Source organism: Pleurodeles waltl, chromosome 8 (assembly GCF_031143425.1).
Source record: "Pleurodeles waltl isolate 20211129_DDA chromosome 8, aPleWal1.hap1.20221129, whole genome shotgun sequence".
Lineage (NCBI taxonomy): Eukaryota > Metazoa > Chordata > Amphibia > Caudata > Salamandridae > Pleurodeles > Pleurodeles waltl.
The window spans coordinates 312465963-312492948 of NC_090447.1; the positions used below are offsets into that span (position 1 = coordinate 312465963).

Below are 26986 nucleotides of genomic sequence, written 5' to 3' on the forward strand. Positions count from 1 at the left end.
CTTGTCTGCTGGGTTAATTTCTAACTTCTTGTCCACCAGTTTCTTCAGTGCATTTCGCTCACCACAACTTACATTTTTCTTATGGTTCATATGTGTCATATTTTTTACTTTTTCTAAGTCTGTCAGCACTAATTCATAAAAGGTATCAATCTTCTTTCCCGGTGTCAAGTTAGGGTTAAATTTAGATTTTGGCTTAAACTTGGTATAGTGATGGCCCTCTGTGTTGCTAACTAGTTCTGTTAATACTTTTGTTTCTGTAAGTTCATCTCCTCGTAGATTATGCGCTAAGTCAAACACATTTTTCAGGTCAGCTTTCTGTTCAATAGTTAGTTCAAGGTTGTCATATATTTGATTGGGTTCCAATCTTGTTTTTTGCTCCATCTTAGAGAAGAACTTCGCTAACTTCAATTTGAGAATACATTTATAAAGGTAAATCCTAGATACTACATAGTCAAAATGTCTTTCAGGGCAGAATATTAGGCCCCTCCGAGGTAGACTTAGTTCTTGCTGTGTGAGTTTGTGCTTGGATAGATTAATGACAAGGTTATCCTCACCCTTGTCCTCATTCTCTTTCAATATTACTTTGTTTGTTGCGCAATGGGTAGCCTTTTGTTTTTCCTGGACCCCTTCTCGTCTTTCTCCATTTTGTTCTTCTTGTATATTTGCTGCTCCACGTCCTTGTCCTCATCCTCTGCCTCTGCCTCTCGGTGTTGTTTTGTCCATGTATATATATACAGCTTCTTTTGCTTCTGTTATGTATGTGTATGTATATGTAAAGTTTTTGCACCATACCATTTGACTATCTTTTAACTATGTGTTGGAAACCAGAATTCTTTTAACAGATGTATTGAAACCTAGTATTCAATAATTAGTTTTGCCCTGTTCATTTGCCTCTTTCCTTTATCATGTTTGCCCAAATGACGTGTTATATATAAATTAAAGTTACTATCTGTGCTTGTAAGTTTTTATTTTTTGAAGCAGCTTGACTTTGTTCTCTTGTTGCAGTTCCTGCGTAGCTGCCTTAAGTATTATTTCTTAGGGGCCCTCTTTTGGTGGCAGCCAAATAAGAGATGGTCCAAGGGAGAGGTGGATGCCGGGGAAATGGGAGTCCAATGGATCCATCATAGCTGTGAGCAGATAAGAACACAGAAATATGGTCAACCTCTCATCATGCCTAGCAATCAGCTAGCATGCAAGGCCTCGCACACAATGTCCGAAGGGAGCAAAAATCCCAATTTCGAACACCGCAAATCAGAGGAACATGGAGGCCACAGAAAACTCTCTGACCCCTCTGGTTCACAAAAAATAAGATAACAGATCATGAATGGTCTAGGGAAGTGTACATAGACAAAATAAAAGAAGCTAAAAACTAGCCCAAAGGAAGCCTCTAGAAAAGGATGTAGTCAAGACACCTGGCGCAACTTTGGAGAGTCATGTTGCATGCCACATGCCGGCAGTAGAGGGTTGACTTCAGGGCACGTTGTGATCGTCAACCAACGTTCAGTGCAACATGCCTCCTGTTTATACAACCCCCGCGAACGTGTAGGTTGAAAACACCGCCTACACCAAAGGCACCCCCATGCACACATTAGGGTACTAGAGGGCTGGAGATGCTAAAAGAGCACCAGTAAAAATTTGAATTTACCCACATGTTCATGAGAATCACCTGGTAAAACATACATACAGATGTATACTTAGGTACAAAGGGGTGGTCAACAACCCATAAAAAATTCAATACATTTATATACAATAACCCATTTTTCCAAAGCTACGTATCCCGAGTGGGACCACCTTCCAGTGCCTTACTAAAATCACAGAAATGCAAGAATTCCTTAGAAATAATTGGTGATATGGACAGTTGTAATGTTTTTTTCTTTTATAACAACCAAACCTATCTCTTGTCCAGCAGGTCTGCAGTCAAGCCACTAAGTTCATCACTTTTACAGCAGACCATTGCTTTCTCCAAGGCCGCACCAGTACCCCCAACAGGATCGAGAGCCACAAACTGCTCCAAAAACATTCGGCACCAGTACCCCCAATAGGATGAAGAGCTATAACCCACTCCTAGAACTTTCCACATCAGTACACCCAATGGGATGCCGAACTCCACACTTCTCCAAATACTTTTTTCCAAACTGTTTACAACCAAGAAACTCTCATTACCAGAAGACCACGGATAAAAAGTTATATGTTTTCATGCATTTATACACCCTCTGTTTACTATGGGTGCTCCCGCATCCATGCATTTCCAAGAAACAGCATAGTCTAATGGATTCTATTCAGAAAATGTCACCGCATGTGCATAGGGACCTCTCCCACATCACCTATAATTACACCGCACACAACACTAGCATTCCACATGCACTACACAGCACCCTTTACATAAGACTTGGTATCAGCACCTAACCAATGCAGGTTTGCAGATATCAGCAGGGTCATGTTACGTCTGTTCGCTGATACTCCATGCAGTAGGTACAGATAGGCTTTACTTACAGTGAGAGGTAGCCTCTGAAAAAGCAACATACCTTCTCCATCTATACCTATTTAGGAGTAGGGCCAAAATACAACTTAATTGAGTACTGCCCCATAGGGTAGTAATAACTCTGACCTGCTAGGAGACCAATCCTACAGCACAGTACCTTCTTATCGAGCCTAGTGATATCAAAACTGAGCTAGACAGGATGCGCAGAGAGGGAACTATAAGGAGGGGATACCGTTTGCCCTAAGAATTGCCAGAGAAGAAATGCTTGGAGGAAGCAAACCTCCTAACCAGTGCACAAACACATCCATTCCTATCTCCATCCATTGTCATAGGGTGGCCCTTGCATATCTGGGGCTGTCTTCATAACCAACAAGTGGATCCCAGACATGGAGTTTCAGTGCAGGGCCGTCCAACTTGATAATATGAAGGGAAATGGGTTTTGTAGGGGAGGGCTGAATAACAGCAAAGATACCAGGTGACAGGAGATCTGGGACACTGGGATAGATAGATATACATGGACAAAATGGAAGGGACAACCTCTAACTGTACGGAAACACATGCTGTATTCCTTATGTTTCAGAGGCAAAAGAACAATTCCGATGGGCACAAATAAAAACTGTGGCACAATCCTTCACAATCCTGACATGCAAGGGGGCACCTCCACACTGATGGACACTTACTGGCAATGTGGCAAGTTTGCATACACTCAATTCGTCCCTGCATGGCTTGGCCTCTGCTCCCTCATCACCAAACACGGCTCAACTCTGGTCATCTCAGGAGAAGATTTGTCAGAACTGTACAAACACCCACTAATGAAGAAGACAACTCTGTTGCATCAGACTCAAGAGAAAAAAACTGCTAATTATATTGGCTGGGCTCAGTACAAGGCATTCTAGAGGAATTTAGACTGTTCACCAATGCACAAGTATTATTGGGAGGGTCCATATCCTTCTTCACCTTGCAGACAAAAGTGAACAACCACTGGTTGCAAATAACCCAGTGGGAAATGCTAAAAATGATGAACAGCACTGTGCTCGGCCTTAATGTAATCAAGGAAGAACCGAGAGCCGTTTGCCTCACGGTGATGCAACATCGGTACTTGTTAGACTTGACGTCGCAATGGAGGGGCATATGCATGAAAATCGGTGCATCTTGCTGTACATTCATACCTGGCAATGACTCTGACTCTTGCCGTCCTAGCATTGCAACAACTACAAATAGGCATGAGTGAAGAGAGAGGTGCCTCTGAGCAGGAATGGTTCACAAACAGGTTCTCCTGGCTCCCCCGGTGGCAGACCTGTTTTTGCATGTCATTGTTGCCCATTCTCATCATATTTCTGTTTTTGTGTGGTTTCGTGCATGTGGGGATTTCCTGCTGTAAAATACCAGTCCTAAAATTGGGTAGAATGCAAGTAGCTAGGGAAGTGGGACAACAAGCCCCCAACAATGTGACTGTCATGATGTATGGGTTTGATGGAGTAGTTGAAAATTCAACTGGGGGTGAATGTTAATATTCGAGTAATCAATGTTGATGCACACTCAAAGCATTCATATTCATGAACGAAGTTGCATCACTGTTATTAGAGTCCCCTGTTGTAAACTCTCTGTCAACCCCAACAACTAGATCCATGGTCAAGCAGGCTCTGAGAGGTGAAAGGTTGGGTGACATGTAACCAGCAGACAAAAGCGCAAATAGGAATCACACACCCATCTGGCCAGCTATCTGGATATGTACTCGCTGGCCCACATTGTGTCAATGCAAGATCGAGGCCCACTTGCATGTGTCATCAGAACTTTATTTATGACTCTATGACAACTGTTTGCGTTCTTAAACAAAAAAGGAATGTTTATGATTACTTTATGGTACTCAGAGAAATACATAAACCTCACTGCAAACTGATGTATTTTGCGAGACAGTCCTCAGACCTCAGTTCTGTAACCGCTCTCTCAGCCGTAATGTTTAATGAAACCAACTATTACTGCTTTGCCAGATGCCTCCTGTCTTTTGTTTTTAAAGCTAATTCACATTTGAGCAACATGACATCAGCTGGTTTTTAGTTTCCCACCCTTCAACCTTTGATCTTTGCTTCCGCATGCTGCTCTACTTCCTAATTTCCACTATTCCACATTCGGAACCGAAGGTTCCACATAAGCATTCCTAGACCATGCCCTACATGCCTATTTCCCTGTTACTATTGTCTTAAAACACTATGAAAATTCTAACCCTTAACAGTACTCATGCTTTTATTTTTTAATTGTATTCCAAGGATATTTATTTTTGATTCTGTGGTGGTGTCTGTATTGAAACAACCACACACAAACTAAAGTATTGGAGTAAATTAATCGTCAATCCTCCCCAAGTGCATCTAAAATGAGCAGCAACACAAAGGAAAAACTGTCAATCAGGAACCCTTACACATACAATCTCTCTTACATCTAATCCAGATGGTGTACTAACATTTTATTTGTAACTGCATGTCATAACAGTTTCCAAATAGGTTTGGATCATGCAATGAAATGTAACCCAAGCCATGGACTTTAACCAAACCACATTAATTACCTCAACTGTGTCTAATCATCTCTGATAATTCAACTGCCTCAGAGGCCGTAGTCATTCAACCAATGCACACAAAATTAATAGGGAAGGATATGGGAAGGAAATGTCCAGCCGGTAGTGAATGGTATTGTAGCGATGATCACAGTGAGACACAAGACAGTAAAAAGGTAAAAGACTGTTTGTGTCTTTTATTTCTCAGAGTAGATGAACCCACGACATGAAGCACTAGCTGACAGTAACTCTACCATCCCTTCCAGCACTTGACAACCAACTGCCTGTCATAAGATTCCATGGAATCTTATGACACATTTGGAACATGGTGACAACAAACTATTTAAAGGCACAGCTTAAAGAAACACATACTAAAACAGATACTACATACTACATCACCTTCCCCCTTTAAAAGCTAATAAAAAAATAAAATGATAAAATACCAAATAAAACACAATTCAAATCTTAAAACATAGTAATACAAAAACTTTAGAATTCGCTAATACAATTCAAAGTCTTTAAATTTGCTTGGCACCTTTACTTGACGGACACCAACGGATCTCGTACTTGAACACAGAGTGTCATGTAACTTTCCTGCCATTTGATTACATGCAATACCGCTACTGGCGAGATGCTGATTATTTTGTTGTGAGAGAACAGAATTATCATCAACACATTTAAAATCCAGACAAACATCAGTGGAAAGCATACAATCTTCTGGATGTTTTGCTTTACAAACATGTTGATAAATGTGAGCCTGCAAATCAGAAATAAGAACCACACTATCTCTGTTCCACCACCCTTTCCCTTGTAACAAAAGTGATGTTTTTGTAACTTTTTGTACTTTCACAGGGGACATGAACTTTGTTCCCCCCTTTAAACATTTGTTGGGTTTTTTAATTAAAACCCAATTACCTACTTCTATTTTAACTTCGCGAACATTATTCTTTTTATCATAATAGTCCTTCTGTTTGATCTGTTTAACTAGTGCATTCTTCCTAATAGTCTCACAATCTATAGCAATGTCATTACTATTAGGGGCTAATCTCAACCACTGAGGAATAAGTTTAGATTTAGGATCTCTGCCTCGAAGCACTCTGAAAGGAGAAAAATTTGTTGTGGAATGAGGAGTTGTTACATACGCCCAGATTTTTTCTTTTAGAAAAGTTTCCACGTCAATGTTCAATGAAAGGCAGTCTGAATACCTCCTTTCAGTATCCGATTAGCCCACTCTACTAAGCCATTAGAAGATGGACTATATAGAGCCACTTTTATGTGTGAAATATCTAGACCTGTCAAAAACTCATTCATTTCTTTTGAGACAAAATGCATACCATTGTCTGTGACAATATAGCGTGGAGAACCCTCAATTTGAAAGGTCTTCTTTAAACAATCAATAGCTGTTTTCGTACTAGGTGATTCAATAAAATCGTAATAGATCCATTTTGAAAAATAATCTACTAGCACAATAAGGTAACGTTGTTGTCTCGGAAGAAAAAGGAAAGGACCAGAGTAGTCTAAATCCACCTTCACCCAAGGAGATTCAGGCATCTCCACAGGAAATAAAGGTTTGTGTGTAGTTTCCCAATGTTTGTCCGAAGCAATACACTGAGGACAAAGTTCAACAAATTGAGAAACTGCTTTGTCTATACCTGGCCACCAAAAATGTTGTTTAAGTTTTTTAACAGTGGCTGAAATTCCTAAGTGTCCCTCATGTGCCATCGAACACAAACGTTTCCTTATTGCAGTAGGTGGTACAATTAAATCTTTGCGTATACGTATTTGATTTTCACACGACAATTCAGATGCCACTTGTGCAAAACATTTGAGATCCCCTGAAAGTAACTTATCTTGAGGCCAATCCACATTTATGAAATGTAATACTTGTTTTAATACTTCATCCTTATCCATAGCCTCCAATCACTCTTGTTCAGAAATAATACCTTCTGAGCTTGATATTACATCAACAACAGCTACAACACATTCTTTTTCTTTGCAAATCTCACTGTGAGCTTCCCTGAGAGGTAAGCGGGATAAACAGTCTGCCCTGAAGTTTTTTCCACCTTGTATATACTTGATCTTAAAATTGTACTCTTGTAATTTGGACAGAAGTCTAACTAACCTCGCAGAAGCTTTTCCCAAACCACTACCACTTCAAAGAAAAACAAGAGTCTTATGATCTGTAAATAATTCAAATGATGTACCCCAAACGTAAGTTTTGAATTCCTCCACCACCCAAGAACATGCAAGAGCCTCTCGTTCAATGGTACTGTATTTCATCTCTGCTTCACTGAGGGACATAGAAGCAAATGCAACTGTGTTCTCTTTATTATTAACCCACTGTCCAAAAACAGTCCCCAGCCCCTTGGAACTAGCATCAACGGATATGAATGATTTATACTGAGACTGATAAGGCTGCAACATGGGTGCATTAATAACGAACTCCTTCATTTCTTCGAAAGCTTTGTTAATTTGTGTGGACCATTCAAATTTAACCCCTTTTTTGAGCAAAGATCTCAAAGGTTGTACTAACATGGCATAACCCGGCACGAAACGTGCATAATAGTCACACAACCAAAGAAATGATTTGAGAGAGTCTTTGTCTGTGGGGGGAGGTGCCAACTTAATAGCCGTCACATTGCAGGCCTCAGGCTTGATGCCCTCACTAGTGATAGTATGGCCTAAATACTCAACTTCTTGTAGCATAAACTTGCATTTATTCAACTTTACTGTCATGCCACACTTCATCAGAGTACTAAAAACTTTTTCTAACTTAGCAACATGTTCCTCAATAGTTTCTGTGAATACCAGAATGTCATCCTGGAAAGCCTGGATTTGTGTCTCATGGCCAAACAAAGAATCCATAAGTCTTTGAAACACACTGGCAGCAGATGCAAGACCAAAAGGCAACCTTAAATGCTTATAGGCACCAAATGGTGTCACAAACGTAGTCAAAGCCTGAGACTCTTCACTCAAAGGTACCTGGTGATAGGCAGAGCGCAAATCTATTGTGGAAAGGTATTTTGCATTACCCACATTAGCCACCATCTCCTGTATATGTGCAATAGAATGGCAGTCTACAATTAAATTTTGATTCAACGACCTGAGGTCAACGCATAACCTTAAATCCCCAGAATGTTTCTTGGTCAAAACAATTGGAGAAACCCATTCCGAAGAATCAGTAGGGGAAATAACCTTCTCCTGAACCAGTTTGTCTAAAAGTTTTCTTAAATCAGCTCTGGCACTTAAAGGAACAGGCCTCACTTTATGTGTGATGGATACGGCATCTTTTTTTAACTTAATCACATGCTTAAACCGATTGTACGACGAAACAACAAATTAAAAAACAACTACTGACTTAACAACGAGGTCGGAACACCGACCTCGTTGCTACTACTAATGATTTTACCACGAATGCCTTAACAACGATATTTCGTTGTAAAGGCATTCCTGATAAAATCATTAGCAATAGGCACCATTCACCCTACATCCCTTACCCCACCCCCCCAACCCCATCCCAAAACCTAAAACCCCCTGACCCCCCACCCACTCCCCAAAACCAAAAACGCCCCACCCCCCAACCCCACCCTAAAACCTAAAACCCCCTGACCCCCACCCACTCCCCAAAACCAAAAACACCCCACCCCCCCAACCCCACCCCAAAACCTAAAACCCCCCCACCCACTCCCCAAAACTAAAAACGCCTCACCCTTCCAACCCCACCCTAAAACCTAAAACCCCCTGACCCCCTACCCACTCGACAAAACCAAAAACGCCCCACCCCCCCAACCCCACCCTAAAACCTAAAACCCCCTGACCCCCCACCCACTCCCCAAAACCAAAAACGCCCCACCCCCCCAACCCCACCCTAAAACCTAAAACACCCTGCCCCCCCACCCACTCCCCAAAACCAAAAACGCCCCACCCCAAAACCTAAAACCCCCTGACCCCCCACCCCCTCCCCAAAAACTAAACCCACCACTTACCTTCACCAACTCCCTTCTTTGTACCTTAACCACGCATGTTCGTTGTTCAACACATTCGTAGTTAAGGCACAAAAAAACGGAGTCGTGGTTAAAAAAGCGTTGTTGCGCTTTCGTTAACCACAACTTTCGGGAAAAAAAAGTAGTAAAAAAGGATGTTTCCCGCTCAAACCCCTTTACATTGCCAATGTTATCCTTGAAAACAGCTGGAAATGTCCCCAATAACGAATCCACTATATCACTGTCTGATGATAAATAGCAAACAGGCATATCACCAAGAACAATAGGTTCAATGTGTCCAGGACGCAGATGAATGCTGAGTCTTGCTAAATCTTTCCAGCCAACAATGTCAAGACCTTTAACTGCAATGTAAATTTTTGTTACGACATTCCTCCCTAAACATTCCAAAGTTGAAATGAAAAACCCTAATAAGTCCACATCTTGTTCACCAAAAGCTTTTGGATTTATATCAGGTGAAATAAGACACGTATCAGAAGGCCAATACTTACGAAATGTCACATCACCTAAAATCATTACAGGGGCCCCAGAATCTGCCATAACAGTAATAGATTTTCCAATCAATAGTTGCGTGACAAAAAGGCCCTTTGATTTTCTTGTCAGGAGCCAGATTGATATGATTCAAATCATGAATGTCAATGGTTAACAAGACATTAGAAAATCTATCAAGGCAGTCTTGGAGATGATCATCATTGTCATTAACATTCACGTTACTAATCATCTTGTTACCATTACCGGAAGAACTTTTACAAACTACCAGGAAGTGACCAATTTTCCGACATCGTAAACATTTTTTCCCTAGTGCAGGACATGAGGGAAAATTTCCTAAATGATTCCTTGAGCCACATCTGTAGCACACAGAACCAGAACCCCTCTTCCCTTTAAAAACTTTGTTGATTGCACAAATAGAGGAGTCGTCAACCACTAGGTTGAATGGAGAAAGACCTTCCTGGTTACCGCTGCCATGTGCACTCTGACCAGAAAGTACTTGTGTTGTTAGGATGGATCTCTCTATGGCTCTAGCAATGTCTATCGTTTCTGATAAGGTAGGGTTTCTGCAGGTCAAAAGACGTTCTTGGACTTTCTTCGAATAATAGTTGAAGACAAATTGGTCCCTGATGTAGATAACCACATTATTTTCAAATTCACATCTGGACGCTAATACCCTCAATGTAGCAAGGAACTCCTCCACCAACTCATCGCTGGCTTGCTTGGCTTTGAAAAAATTGTGTCTTTCCAAGAGAATGCTAGGTTCTTCTGTATATTGTTTGCCCATACAAGTTTTTGCCTCCAAATAAACATTCCAAGCAGCCTCATCACCATCTGGCCTAGAGATAATTGGCAGATTGTCAAATACTCTTTGTCCAGCAACACCTAAATGGTTGAATAATAACGCCATTTTCCTAGCAGGTGAATAGTTAGTGGCATCAATGGCCATTAGGTAGTTCTCAAAAATCCGGAGCCATTCCTTCCATTTAATCTCAGGTTTGCCAGCTTGCTGCAAAAAGGGAGGTGTTTGTACAGCTCCTTGTACTGTAGCCATTGAGTGAAAGCACAGAGGATAAATAAGGATCTTCACAATCTGACAATGGTTGCCAGAAATCCTCCAACAACCCGTGGAATCCTTCAAAGGCTTTGTTCCAATGAGAAGACTGCCATCAGTAGTTGTTAGGTAAGGCTGCTGTCACTAGTTGCTAGGGAAGCTTGCCAGCAAGAAGACTGCTGTCACTTGTTGCTAAGGAAACTCTGGAATCCTTCAGAGGCTTACTCAGACAGAAACAATAGTGGGTTACTAGGCAACGTGGAATCCTTCAGAGGCTTGTTCAGAGATAAGCAATAGCATGTTGCTAGGCAACGAGGCCTCAGACACTCAGAAACTGAAGGAAAGCAGCTTTTTTTTTTTTTTAAGGAAACAAAATAGCTGCCCTGCTATTTTAGACAAAATTAGGCTCACCGATAGCCAATGCTTCCCAGGGCCGGTTTCTTTCCTCAAAGCAAGAAGTATTCTTTTGTCGGTGGGTTCAGGAAAAACTTAACCCCACTCCTGGTACCAAAAATGTAGCGATGATCACAGTGAGACACAAGACAGTAAAAAGGTAAAAGACTATTTGTGTCTTTTATTTCTCAGAGTAGATGAACCCACGACATGAAGCACCAGCTGACAGTAACTCTCCCATCCCTTCCAGCACATGACAACCAACTGCCTGTCATAAGATTCCATGGAATCTTTTGACACATTTGGAACATGGTGACAACAAACTATTTAAAGGCACAGCTTAAAGAAACACATACTAAAACAGGTACTACAGGTATCATGTTATTTTTCTCCCTATTAAAAGAAAACAATTACTACTGTGTAGTTTTTATTTTAAATATGTTTGCTGCAGTAAATATAAAACAATGAAAAACGATTCCACCACTACTGTTCTTCAATGTCATATTTGCTCATCATCTGGATCTTAGAGTCTTTGGGCCTGATTTAAATCCTGTGGACAGCCAGAGAGTCCGACAGGGCAACAGAGCAAATTACTCAGTTGACCTGGAGGAAAGAATGCCCGCCATATTTAAAAATGACCATCAGGCAGGCTGGCAGTCATTTATAAAAACATTGCCAGGAACCACTGTGTTGATGGTTCCTGTGAATGCATTTTACTCTCTGCTACAGGGCTGCATCGGTGGGCATTTTTTTTCAAAAGGAAAATCCCAAAACTTAATTTTCTTTTTGAAAAGAATAAATATAATGCTCCCCTCATCATGGGAGTTTTCTTCCATGGTGGAGGGAGCAGTATAATGATTTTACTGTTCCTTACCACCAAGTTTTATCTGGCAGCAAATAAACAGTAATGAATGATGACATTAGAGCTCATCCAAATTGGGTGGGGGGACATGTAGCCACTTTTCCCATAGCCCTTGCCCCAGGGCCATTGGAAAAGCTTGCCACTGCGGAAAAGGAGTGGTCTCCGCCTTGGCAAAACTGAAAGCCCCAGCATTTAAATCAGGTGGCAGGCCTTCATATTAGCAGTATGTATACTCTGTCATTGTTGCAACGGAGCACACATACAACCAATACATGAACTGAGCCATATTTAAAAATAAAAATTAAATACTCTATGCTACAGGGCTGCTTCTAGCTCTTCACCTTCTGCTGTCTACTTCATTCCTACCAATACATTTCAGGTGTGTATCAAGAAGCATCTATTAGCAAAAGCAGAGCCACTCAATTTAAGGAGGTATATATTTTTTTTTAAAGGGAAGATGTGGTGTAGATCAATTCAAGTTTATCTTAGTTTCCCAAAAAGGGGAAAATATTTCAACATGCACACTGACTTGTCCCTACATTGCTAGCAGTGTCCCTCTGGATAACCAGACATGCTCAGTATCATTAAATATTTTTCATAATTAATTTTAGAGCCCTATTGAATTTATGCATCTTAGCTATTTATGTGACTGTGCAAGAACTTAGGGCCTCGTTATGAGTTTGGCAGGAGGAGACTGCTATGAAGCTGGAGGTCTCCCCCCGGCCCTATTACAGTGTGTCCACCAGGCTGACCCGCGGAAACCTCCATATTAGGAGGTTTCTATGAGTCAGCCCGGTGGAAAAGTGAAGCGGCCTTGGCCTCGGCTCCACAGGGTGCTGAGGCCAATGCCATTGCACAAAGGGTACCCCCAGCACCCTCAGAATGCGCACTGTCTGCTATGGCAGGGGAACCCCAGTACTGCCTGTTTGCCAGCCTTTTTGTGGCAGGGACCTTATCATGAAAAGGCTGGTGGAAAGGGAAGTCATGATAAGCACGGCGGTGCTGAACTCAGCGCCGCCATAGCTGACTATGACTTCAGCAGCCGCCAACCAGGTGGGATCTGTGATCCTGGTGGTGATCTCCTGCCGGTCTGTCCGCCATATTTGGTGGTCAGACCCCCAGGAGTGTGGTGGTCCAACTGCCACCATGAGTTTGGCAGTCTCATGACCGTCAAACCCGTCATGAGGCCCTAAATCCTCCATGACTCCCCGCCCAGCCAGGGCGCTCCAGCCAATCATAACTCTGCACTGAGCAGTGTCATGATTGACTCAGGACAGGATGGGAGCCTGTGCCTTGCAGTGAGGTGGCGGCGACTCAGCAGCAGCGGGGTGACCAGGTAAGTTCAATATATATATATATATTTTCTTTTTTTGTTGTTGTTTTTGCTTCCCCTGCCACTTTGCAGAGTCGCCAGCAGGGACTGCATTCATCCTTTCTGTCATACATCTGTCAAGACTTTCACTCCTTTGATCCTTGCACTTCCATCCATCCATACTCCCTTTCACTCATCCTATACAATCATCCATCCTTTCATTCATCCTTCCACTCAACCACTTATCCATCCATTTACCCTTTCACTCTTCCATTCATCCACTCACTCATACATCCATGCTTTCACTCATCTGTCCATCCACTGACCCTTCCTTTCACTCATCCATCAATTCTTTCACTCATCCAATCATCCTTTCATCCATCCAACTTCCCTTTCACTCATCCCTACTTTCACTCATCCATCATTCACCTTTTCATCTACCCACCCTCCGTTTCACTCATTTACCAATTCTTTTATTCTTCCATCCTTTCTCTCATCTCTCCATCCATCCTTTCCCTCATCCAGCCACCTTTTTACTCATCCATCCATCAACTCTTCCACTCCATCCAGCCATCCTCTCCCCCATCCTCCTGTCCATCTTCCCTTTTACTCATCTCATCCATCAATTCGTCCACCCTCCCTTTCACTCGTCCGTCTATCCTTTCATTCACTCACTCTATTCATCCTTTCTCTCATAATCCATCCACCCTTTCACTGATTCATCCATCCAGCCTACCTTACACTCATCCATCCATTCTTTCAGTTATCCATCCATCCTTTCTTCCATCATCCATCCATCCTTTCACTCATCCTTTAAGTAATTTGTCCATCAATCTACTTATCTATCCGTCCACTCACCCATCATCCAGCCTTTCACTCTAACATCCATGAAGCCATCTTTTACTCACTCCTTTTTGTCTGCTAAGTTGCAGACAAAAGAGACCCATCAAGAACTAGATCCCTCCAAAGCTTCTAAAGCTGAGAGTTCATGACGTCCCAGCATCTATCCTTTTCACTCATCCCTTCATCCATCCATTTTTACTAATATATCTATTCACCCTTTCGTTCTGTCAATCTATCCACCCTTTCACTCCACCCATCCATCCATCCTTCCCTAATCCATCCATCATTTGCCATGATCCATCCACCCTTTCACTTATCCAGCCATTCACCCTTTCGTCCACCTTTTCATCCACCCTCCTCTTCACCAATCCATTCATTCTTTCACTTATCTATCCTTACATTCATGTTTCACTCATTCAACCATCCATCCACCCTTTCACCCACCTATCCCCCCTTTCATTCACACACCTATACATCACTCGTTTCACCTACTCAATAAACTAACCATTCACCCTTTCACCTAATTTCTGAGCCTTTGTCTGCTGAGCTGCAGACAGAAGAGTCCCATCAAGAACACCTCCCCGCTTTTGCTGCCCCACTTTAGCTGCTAAAGCGGGGGATCATGATGCCACTGCCCCACTGTGTTAGTATAAGCTCTCTTTACCCTCTGTCAGAAAACCATTCCCCTGAGGTGTTTTTTCTTTCCCCCATAACCTCACTGTTTATTCCAATCAACCCTCTGGGACCTCCTTTCACCAGGTGCATACTATTTCCTAATATACAGTCCATTATGGCTAAACAACATAACCTTTTGTTAACAGTGCCTACTCACTGCACAACTCTAATGTTTCTATTTGTAGAGAAGCTCAATAGATCATTGTTGACTTCCTTTACCACCCTGTCAATGTATGCTTGTTTTCTTGGTGACTGTCAAACTCTTCTGGGATAAATAGTACAAAAGACCTCAACCTGTTGGCACTGGTCCCCTCTGAAATCCCATTTGAGCATCTTTTCAACTACAACCTGGAGAGTTGGTCCAGGCTGTTCTCTTCCACATGAATCAACATTTCTTCAAGTCTTACCCGCCTATCTTCAACTCCTGTGGGGTTGATAGTGGTCCCCAAAGCTTGATCCAACCCCAGTTATTATCCATATCATTGTCTCCCTGCATGTTCCCAGGCCTGGTTCAAAATTGAAGGGCTGCTTGTCCAACCCTCTTTTTTCCGACTCCTCAGCTCCCTGACCATGTCAATAAAAAGACTCACTAGCATTGACAAGACTCCTAGTTACTCCCTGGGATGAACATAACCACCTACAAACTTTGGCTGGGATATGCAAAACCCCTTCTGCATGCACTGTCCTGAACCCAAATAGTAGCCTTCAGCCATTGTCCTCCTCCTAAAGGAATGGTTGTTGAAGCTAACTGGTGACCAGCAGCCACCTTTTAAACACTCTCGCAACCCCAACAACTTTTTCCTACTCCTAACTATCTCCAATCTCAGGTCAAAATACTCTCCTGCTCCTCATTCCCCTCATTCTTGTGTACTCCTGTTAACCATAACTAGCCATATCTCTTGTCCCTAAATGCCTCAAAGTCACACAGGACATGGTGGCTCTGGCCATTTTTCAATTTTCTGGTTTCTGGTGCTAGGTAAAGAGAGCTCAGACAATGAAAGTCAAGAGCAGAAAGTGGGGATAGAGAGTGTATTAAAGAGTGAAACAGAATGCAGTTAGTGCCATGTGGGTCAGGCTTTGAGGAATGTTGGCAGTGAAAATGAAGTAAATGCTGAAGAAACAGTGGAGATGAGCAAGCCCAAAAAACGTAACTGTATACATGCATCTGAAATTTGATACTGGGGGTGAGGGGGTGTTGAGCTTTAGGGACTGAGTAGCCTATAGAAGAGAGGTAAGATGGTTATTGACAACAGACCATTGTTTCTGGCAGTTTAGATTTTGTGGCCAAGTGTATGGATGGTGTTTGTGTGAGTTTATCTTGCTCCCAAATAAATCACCCTTTTCACAAAAGAGAATGTTTCTCTGGTTTGACCTCCCCCCAATAATAGGCTTTTCAGTCTAAGACTTTTTGTGTTTATCTGACGATTACACTACAACTCTCGTCAGTGGCTTATACCACCTGTTAGCTTCTGTAAATTTGGAGGGAAGCATGGTCCGGAAGTCCATGCGCTTAAGTTAATATATCACTGCTGTTGCAGATCAGTTGCATAGATTGACACGATAAAGGTTGAATTAACACTCTTGTAATTTTTGTACTTGCTGGAGCAATTAATATTTAGGAACAATAGCCTTACTGTAATCAGTTTTTTTGGTACCTGGTAAAATAAATAGATAGAGAATTAGGCCCTCATTACAACCCTGGCGATCGGTATTAAAGCAGCGGTAATACCGCCAACAGGCCGGCGGAAAAAAAATTGAATCGCTACCATGGTGGAAACCTCTAACATAGACACTTTAACACTCCGACCACCACTGCGGTAGAAACAAACACCGCGGTGGTCACCGCCTGCAGACAGGTGGAGGACAAAGTACCACCCACCCTGTCACAACAGGCCTGTCCGGCACCTTTTCCAGGGCGGAACCAACGCTCTCAAAAGCACAGTGGAAACAGTACACAGAAGGGAAACCACTCACTTCTCGACACCCAACGAGGAACCAGGATGCCATGGAGCCCGAACTACACGTACTGCCTATGCTGCTCTTCCTCCTGCTCTATCAGGAGCAGGACAGACGCCGTCGACGACCACGTGAGTACTGCACCTACAACACAGGGGAGGGAAAAGAGAGTGACACACACATGCAACATGCAATACCCCCACCCCCACCCTCACCCACAACATACACACAAGCACATGCAGCAACATTACAGATACACCCCCCCCACCTCTGGAAGAATGCAAGGACAAAAGGATAGGGTCTGGGTAGTGGAAGTTGGAGGGGGGAGGCTGGAAACAGGTACAATGGCTGCCATCAGTGCTGAGGCCAGAGCCTGAAATGCTCTCTGTTGGGCCGCCTGCCCAGAATGAATGCCCTCCAGGTATGGATTTGTTTGTTGCAAATGCCTCTCAACACCCTGGATGGCATTCAAAATGGTAGATTGCCCAACAGTGAGGGATCTCAGGAGGTCAATAGCCTCCTCACTGAGGGCAGCAGGGCTGACAGCGGGAGGGCCTGAGGTGCCTGGGGCAAAGGAGATGCCCACCCTCCTGGGTGAGCGGGCACGGGACACACGCTGAGGGGCTGCTGGGAGGGCGGTGCTGGTAGGGGGAGTGGCGGCTGTACCTGTTGATGCGGTGGGCACAGAGGTGCCCGCCACTACAAGGGAGCTCGCATCAGAGGAGGAGTCGCTGTCACTGGTGTATGCTCCTGTCCCCATCGTGGAGCTCCCCTCGCCCTCTGTCCCTCTGGTGGCTTCAGACTCCGTTGCTTCACCCTCCAGGGCCACGTGGGTTGCAGCTCCCTCCTGCTCCGGTGCCACTGCTCCTCCGCCTGATGATGCTATTGCACACAAGAACAGGGAGACAACAAAAAGGGTGGGGGGGGCAGAAGAAAAACATGTTCAGTGCATGCAACACCACTACCGTCGGTGGACACAACACACAGGTAGCAGCCCTCAGCACTACTCCATGCACTAACAGTTCCTAGAAAATTCACATGCCCATGGGGTACGAGGCCTAAGCCCAATTGCTGCACACCTGGAAGTCACAGGAGCCTGACTAGGTGTAGATGGCTATTACAACTAGTGGGGTTGTGGTGCCACAGAGCCTGCCTCACAAGGGACCTTGCCTACCAAGTTCGCCCTGGCCTAGGGGAACCCACTGCCCACCTCCCCCACCCAGAAACCTTGTTATGTGCACAGAGTCAGCTGAATGAGAGTGTACTCACCCCCTTGTGGCTGCTGTTATGCCCTCAAGCGCCCATCCAACTCTGGATAGGCCACCACCAGGATCCGGTACATCAGGGGGTTCATGGTACGACGGATACCCCTTCCATGTTGGGAGGCCACCCCCAGCTGGGCCTCCGCCATCTTCTTGCTCCAGCTGTGCAGGTCCTCCCATCTTTTATGGCAGTGGGTGCTCTGTCTATGGTAGACCCCCAGGGTCTGGACGTCCTTGGCAATGGCACGTCAAATACCCTTGTTCTGGTGGTCGCTGACCTAAAGGAATGGTACAGGGGGAAAGGAAACTACTCACCCGTCTGGACCATCATACTCATTGCCCACCAGTTCCCTCCCATGCCCTGACGCAGATACATTCAACATCCGCACATGCAGGCCTCAGCCCCCCCCCCATGTATCTTCCATCCACACCACTCAAAACAGACATTGCCCACGCAGCATGATCACAGTGTACTCACCTGTTTGTCTGGAGGACCGTACAGTTGTGTGTACTGGGGGAGGACCCCATCCACTAGTTTCTCCAACTCCTCCAAAGTGAAGGCAGGGGCCCTTTTCCCAGACACTGTAGCCATCGTCGCTGCCAGACACAGGTCACAGCAGCACTTGCAGTGTAGGTCCTCTCCTGTTGAAGGTCAGGTATCAAGTGAGTGAACAGACAGAAAATGACGGTCACGTCCACGGCGGTGCGTACCGTCACCGCCGGCGTACATCGTCTTTGGCTCCTGGAACCCTTAGGACCCAATGTTAACCAATGCTGAATTGCGCCGCGGTCTGTGACCGCCCACCGCGACGGTGTACAATGCCAGTGCAGTTACCTTATTTCCCCTTGACCCACCTTACAAGTCAGGCAGCCGTCATTTCAGGGGGGCCACATGGGATGGATACAAACTGCGTCACACCTATCTAGGCTGGGAATACAGACAGATACCCGGACCTTGGGAATTACATACCTTTCTGCAAATAACACATTGTGATACCTCGGTGTTGGATGACTCTCTGCTCGCTGTTCTCCTCCATAGGGCACGTCTGCTGGGGCAGGTGATGAGATGGCGGCATCCTCCGGTGTACAGACCCCTGGTGGACCTGTCGACAATGGAGGAGAGACACATCATAATCACATACAGGCTTGATTGTGCAACAATCCAGGAACTGTGTGCCCAGTTGGAGCCAGACCTGATTTCAGCTATCTGCCATCCCACAGGAATCCCCCCTCTAGTACGGGTCCTGTCTGTACTCCATTTCCTGGCCAGTGGGTCTTTTCAAACAACAGTGGCCATGGCATCAGGGATGTCCCAGCCAATGTTCTCCAATGTGTTGTCCAGAGTGTTATCTGCCCTGCTGAAACACATGCGCAGCTACATCGTTTTCCCTCAGGTGGAGGATGTGCCCACAGTGAAAGTTCACTTTTATGCCCTGGGACATATCCCCAACATCATTGGTGCCATTGATGGTACACATGTGGCATTTGTCCCCGCCCCGCAGGAATGAACAGGTGTACAGAAACCAGAAAAGCTACCATTTGATGAATGTGCAGATAGTGTGTTTGGCAGACCAGTACATCTCCCATGTGAATGCCTAGTATCCTGGCTCAGTGCATGACGCTTACATTTTGAGGAATAGCAGCATCCCTCATGTGATGGCACAACTACAGAGGCACTGTGTGTGTCTAATAGGTGAGGCCACCATCCCAATACAGTTGACATAGGTGTCTGGGTATGGGGTTGTCCCTAAGGGTTAGTGTGTGTCTAACAGTTGTCCCTCGACATTTGCAGGTGACTCTGGTTACCACAACCTGTCATGGCTACTGACCCAAGTGAGGAATCCCAGGACAAGGGCTGGGCAGAGGAACGCTACAATGAGGCACATGGGTGAACTAGGAGGATTATAGAACCCACCTTCGGCCTCCTGAAGGCCAGATTCCCGTGCCTCCATCTGACAGGTGGCTCCCTATACTACTCACCGAAGAAGGTGTGCCAGATCATTGTTGCCTGCTGTATGCTGCACAACCTGGCTTCGCGACGCCAGGTGCCTTTTCTGCAGGAGGGTGGGCCAGATGGGGGTCTTGTGGCAGCTGTGGAGCCTGTTGACAGTAAAGAAGAGGAGGCAGAAGAAGAGGATATCGACAGCCGAAACAACATCATCATGCAATACTTCCAGTGAGACACAGGTAAGAAGAAGTAACTGCTTCCCACATCTCATACTATTGTTGGAGCTAGCATAAGTCTGTCATTTCCACTCAGTGTATGGACCCTGACTTGTCACTTTGACTTTCCATTTCACAGATCTGGGTCCCACTTTGTGCCCTCTGCTATGCTTACTGCTGGCCTACAGCTGTGTTACATTGGTATGTGAACAAGTACATTGACATTGCTATATTCCATAGATATTGCAATTACACATTTGTGAAAGCACCGACCGAATCCAGATTGTTTTGTGATTGAAGTGTGTTTATTTCTGTTCAAATAAGTGGAGGGGGTTGTAAAATGGGCTGGGGTGATGTAGGAGGAATGTCCATGGCAGAGTCCAGTCTATTTGTTTCACAGGTGCATTGTACAAAGGGGCATAGGAAGTGGAGCAATGGCAGTTTAAGGTGGACAGGGTGACATAGTGGGACAGAAGGGTGACATTCAGGGGTGTCTTATTTCCTGGCGGGGGTCTTGGCAATGTTCTCTGTCTTGTTCCTGGATCTCAGGGACTGTTTGCGGGGTGGTTCTCCATCTGCAGGGGGTGTGGTGCTGGTGTCCTGTTGCTCCTGTGGTGGTGCCTTCTGTCCTCTAGCGCCGGCGGAGGTGGAGGGCTGCTCATAGTCCAGGCTAGTGTCAGGGGCCCGTTGGTGTGCCACTGTGTCCCTCCTGGTGTTGAGAAGGTCTGCCAGCACCCCTGCAATGGTGACCAGGGTGGTGTTGATGGACTTCAAGTCCTCCCTGATCCCCAGGTAGTGTTCCTCCTGTAGCCGCTGGGTCTCCTGAAACTTGGCCAGTACCGTGCCCATGGTCTCCTGGGAATGGTGGTAAGCCCCCATGATGTTGGAGAGTGCCTCGTGGAGTGTCGGTTCCCTGGGCTTGTCCTTCCCCCTGACGCACAGCAGCCCTCCCAGCTTCCCTGTTGTGCTGTGCGTCTGTCCCCTGAACCGTGTGCCCACTGCCACTGCCCCCAGGTCCCTGATTGTCTTGTGTTAGTGGGGTTGCCTGGGTTCCCTGTAGTGGTGGACACACTGCTGATTGATGTGTCCTGGGGACAGAGGGATGGGCCCACTGGGTGGGTGCTGTGGTGGTGTTTCCTGAGGGGGGAGGTTCAGTAGTGGTTTGTGACTGTGTCAGGGGAACCGACTGTCCTGAGGTCCCTGATGGGCCGGGCTGGTCATCTTGATCCAGGCGTGCAGAGCTGCTGTCGTCACTGTGGGTCTCTTCTGTGGGGGGACTGGATATGTCTGGAACCTCCTGTCTGGTGACGTTGGGTAGGGGTCCTGTTGGGGTGTAAATGCATAGTTATTGTATCTGTGTGTGCCATCCTGTGCAATGGATTAGTGACCCTCTACTCCTGTGCTTGCATTACTGTCGTAGCCCGTGTGTGATTGGTGATTTTGGGGCATGAGTGAGTCTCTCTACTGGACATGCTTTGGTGATGGGTGTCCATGCATTGGTGTTACATGCAGGGCTTGGTTTTGGGATGTGTGCGTTGTGTTAGTGGGGTATCTGTGGGTTGTTGGGGTGATGGGTGTGAGGGTAAACGTGGCGGTATGTGATGGCATGCAGGTGGGGTGGGGTGGGGGGGATAAAGTAAGAAATGGCTTACCAGAGTCCAGTCCTCCTGCGAGGCCCTCAGGATGCATGATCGCCAAGACTTGCTCCTCCCATGTTGTTTGTTGTGGGGGAAGAGGAGGGGGTCCACCGCCAGTCCTCTGTTCAGCAATCTGGTGTCTGGATACCACGGAACGTACCTTCCCCCGTAGGTCGTTCCACCTCTTCCTGATGTCATCCTGTGTTCTTGGATGCTGTCCCACTGCGTTAACTCTGTCGACAATTCTGTGCCATAGCTCCATCTTCCTTGCAATGGACGTCTGCTGCACCTATGATCCGAATAGCTGTGGCTCTACCCAGACGATTTCCTCCACCATGACCCTGAGCTCCTCCTCAGAGAACCTGGGGTGTCTTTGAGGTGCCATGATGTGGTGTGGGTGATTTGTGAGGTGGTGTCGGTTGTGATGTGTGAGGGGATGTGTTGGTGTGTGTTGTTTGAGGTGTGTGGATGTTGTGTAAGTGATGGTGTTGTGTGTCTGTGGATGCTGGTGTTGTTTTAGGTAGTCTCTCTCTCTGGCCTTCTTTCAAATTATTGGTTGTAAGGGTTTGTGGGTGATGTGGGTGTGTGCTTTATATTGGATTGAGTGTGTGGTGTGTGTATGTGTATCAGGTGTGTGTATTTCGAATTGTCCAATGTGGTTGTATTTTGTATATGTGTGTGTATTTTGAGCGCAGCGGTGTGTACCGCCAATAGTTTACCGTGGTTGATTGACCGCTGCGTTGATTCGTGGGTCGTGATACTGTGGGCGTATTTTTGTTGGCGTGACGGTGGAGGTTTTGGTATCGCCAGTTTTTCACTGACCTTTGGTGTGGTGGACTTGTGTGGGTGTCTGTATTGTGCCGGATTATGAGATGTGGGTTGTGATACCTTTAGCGGAATTCTGCGGCCGCAGTGGTATGTTGGCGGTCTTCTGCACGGCAGAAAACGGGATTTACCGCCAGGGTTGTAATGAGGGCCTGAATGTTTTTGTGAAATTGAATTATTTAAATATATTTTTATTTGTGTATTGAAAAGTAAATGTTTGTGAATTAGGTCCAATGTTATCCCTTAGTCATTTTTGTGATGGTATTAGGCAATCAACAGGATATCATAATATCTCCCTGTATCAGAAATGCAAATCCAAATTTGTTGTCAGTTCGAATTGAGCAATTCATGGATAAGTACAAAGATTAAAAATAAATTACATATTGTAACATTCAAATTGTTAAAAAGACAGACTGATAACATTCATCAACAATATCATAACAATAAAAACTAAAGTCACAAAATGTTAAAATAACTGGGCATTGGTGGCCTTTTGATAAGTCCAACCCATCAACATTTGTTAAATGGATACTGCCTTCAATACCACAGTGCTGAGATATATACATAGACTTTGATCTTCTGCTGCATTGACCTTGTGAACATAATAATTTTTACCACAGTGAACACCACAACTGCCTTAGTGTCATTTTTGCATATTCTTAGGGAATTAATACAGCCACACATCCCAAGAGCCCAGCACATTGGTGTAAGCCCTACAAAAAAACAAAAAATATTGCACTGACTCATTTGTAAAATGACAGGCAGGAGGGAGTTTCAATTTATTAATTGGTGAAGTCCAAGATAAAACATAGGTGGAAAGACACCTTAGAGAAACTGCAAGAAAAGAAATTCAAATCATTTGGGGTGAAAAGTGTCCATGATTTGTCCAGATTGAATAGAAAATGTATTAAATCGAAGAAAAAGTAGAAACACTACTGGTACGAATGGCTGACCGACTGTTAACTTTTTGCCTCCAAATCCTCTGTTATTGGTTCAAACGTGCATTAAGCCCTCTTCTGTAGACTATCTCAAATCTGTCAATATATGTGCAGTGAAGAAAAACAACGCACACACTTTTTATCAGAACAGAACCACATATTCAAATGATACACTGTGAAGCAGCGTTTTTTATCCTTCTCAGGAAGTAAATGCTTTCTGGGGTCAACAGACATATTGACCCAGCAATAGCGAGTGGTAGAACCATCTATCACAACCACATTCAGGCAACTATTAATTTAGGCGGTATGACCTATTTGACCACACAATGAAAACTCCAATCAAAAATAAAAGTAAGGGATTTATTACAAGCTCAGAATCAAAGTCATGTAAATAATTCTCAAAACAAAGTTATAAACACACATTATCACCAAGGGTTGTCCAAAACGACAGAAGAAGTTTAGTCTCACTAACATTAACAAACCTAACCATTCATTGGCCACAATACGGAACAGTAAAAGAATTAATGGCAACAGAGATATACATCTTTGCTTAGTTTGATCATGCATCAATAAAAATTAAACAGAATTTCAAATAGGATTTCTGGACCAAAAGGATAGCCCTATCATGGCCTTATCATTGGCTAGCATGTGTGGGGACATACATGTACAGGCAAATGACAAAAACCATAAAAAGGACAAAAATAATTTGGAAAGAAAAAATCTTGGACTGCAGGTCACTAACTTAGTTAGCCAAAAGATAAGTAAAAAGGGAAAACATCAGCATCTCAGAAGCTGTCAAGAGTCTTCTGAATGGGAAAGTTAAAAAGGAATACTAAATTTCAAAGGGCATCTCAAAGGGAAAATGGCAGAGAGGAATATACCTCTCTAGGGATACAGCACCCAGGGAATCTTCATCAGCAAATCGCCAGGATCAGCAATCATCAGCAAGCATCAGGAGACTGCAAAGGTCCACTCGGGACTGCTCAGACTGTCTCAAAGTTCAACAATCCATCAATATTTTAGTACTCACAAACCATTCTGATTTGTCAAAGGTATCAGTTCATGTCACATTGAATAGGCATCGTCCAATGGAAATTAATCGTATGGATCCAAATTGAAACAGTTCACTTCTTTTCCAAGTCTGTCATGGGAACATCTCTCTTCCGTGTGAATCCAAACAGGTTTGAAACAAATGTATACAAACTCGATTCATGTTCCTGCAATGTAATGTTTTCAAGGCAAAGGAATACATCTTCCCACATTTAAACAATGGGGTCTATTATAAGAGGACTATGCTTCTCATGGGAACAAAATCTGAAAGAAGACTTCACGTTATGAAAACAATAATGATTCAACACGTTTAAATGACTGCAAAATGCAAACACTGCAGGACTCACTTATGCTAACACAAAGTCATAATAATGCATTCAATTTAAGTGTTTTAGTAAAATGTGTTATATGCAAACTAATAAATTCAACATTAATAATATTTCTTTAGTATGAATAATACATTTCATTTCAAAGTAGGAAAGTTTGTTACAGCATTTCATCAAGTACAATAGAGAAGTGATTTTTTCTTACTTTGCATGCATTTTAAAACTCATCAATAATTTACTAATCATAAGCAATTCAATATCCTTGCTTTACACACTTAGTCTAGAGTCTAAACTACATTTTATCAGTTCTATTCTTCTAACATGACTTAAATCAAAAGGCACCTACGTTGAACTCTGAAATACAAGCTGTTGCATGTTTAAATTGTGTCAGTGCAGCTTTCTACAGTGGTTTTCACTCTTTTACTTTCGTAAAACTTAAATGGTCAACTTCTGATAACTTTTATGACATGAGGGGCATCACTAAATTTTAAGCTCTAGCAACTGTTAAGTTTGTAACTTCGTACACCATAAATGTATGAGTATTGGATGTATTAAGACTGTGTGTGGAAGTCAATTTTTGTATCTTAGTGTGCATTTGTGTTCTCTGATAAATTCAATGAGAGCAGATCTTGACTTCTTTCAGGTGGTGCGGACCACCAATGGCTTGGAATCTTCCCATGATGCGTCTCACATCATCAAGCAATGTGATGCTCGTGACATTCTCGCTGGACAGAACAAGAGAAAACAGCATGCTTAAGGCATACTTTCAAGCCATTCCTAAAATAGGTGAGTCATACAAATTCAGGCATGTGGCTCTGATAGGTAGATTCTGATGCATTGTGAATTACACTGTTGTTACAAAAAAAGTGACGTTTAATCCAGGAAGGTCCCTCAACATGACATAACCTGGCATATATGTGTTTTTCCAGAATTTAGCGCGGAAACAGTTCCCTGGCTCCATGTGACATAATATGCCATGTGCATATAACAATTATTTCTTTGTAGTGCTTCCTTATAAACCTTGGGTATCCAAGTTAAACAATTAAAACTTTTTAGAAAAAAAGTAGGAACCCTGGAATGAATTACAGTTGTTAAGATAATTGTTAAGTGCATTTCAACAGGCATACCCTAGGTATGTCCTGAATAGGCAAACTTATTAGTTCCCATACCAGCAGACTGAAAGTGTTGAAATTTAGTAGTAGTATGAATTGAAAATTGCAAGGTAAAACATAATAGCATGATTTATATATAGTCATTTAAAAATACAGAGATTTTCTCCCACAGTATAAATCCCATATTTGAGTAGACGTCAAACTTGTATAGGTTTCACAAAGAATCCTTATAGTAGTCAAGGAAATCTAGGACAATAAGAGTTTCCATAAATACACAGATGTGCACATTTTCTGTATGCAGAATTGTAAACTGGTGTACAAAATTGCATGGGCAAATACAGTACAAATATGCATTTGCACATTTAAGCTTTCTTTTTCGTTTACGTCAGAAAATATAGTCACCAGAAAGAAATCAATTTGCTTCTTCTACCCCCATTAACTATGGGGTGTTCTTTTCCATTCCCAACTACAAAAGCCTCGCTCTAGTTTGACATTGTCACAGGTTTGATTGTACATCTTGGTATGTAGCTTCGTAAAAAACAGTTGTGAATATCCAAAATATGCAAGTATGGATGGTTAGCCCATTTTTTAGGGCCAACCCCTTGCCCTTTGATTATGTAGGTAGTTAATCGGTAGTTGGTTTGATTATACATGTCAGTTTGCTCTCAGAAACAGGATCAATTATTATTGTAAACATCTTTTAAATAGTTTGATCCTTTTTCTTTAATTGCATTTATTCGTCTACTCCCCTAAAGCAGTATCTGGAACGTTGACTACTAAGGTAGTTACTGTTTTGTATTCACCGTGACGTCGTCCTGAGCAACCCAAAGGCCTGCTTTTGCTCGCTCTGTGACATAATCACACCACAATGGCAGAATGGAAAACTCAAGTAAGCATAAAATCAGGTTCAATCTCATTCATCTTACAGAATGATCCATCCTTGGCTTGATTCTTCAAATACATTTTCTTCGGGGAAGCCCCAGGATAATTTCTTATATTAGAAATCGCTTTTAAAATAGTTTCAACCTTTCCGTGTTATTCTAGTTTTTTTATATAAG

At 43.7% G+C, this 26986-nt stretch overlaps 1 protein-coding gene across 1 annotated transcript in view; it reads left to right on the forward strand.

The window, feature by feature from the left end:
- LOC138249086 (suppressor of tumorigenicity 14 protein homolog) overlaps positions 1–26986 on the forward strand; it is a 605612-nt gene that overhangs the window by 314716 nt on the left and 263910 nt on the right. Inside the window, exon 8 of the mRNA XM_069203127.1 lies at positions 25460–25602. Coding sequence (XP_069059228.1) covers positions 25460–25602 — 143 coding nt within the window. The remainder of the gene's footprint in view (positions 1–25459; positions 25603–26986) is intronic.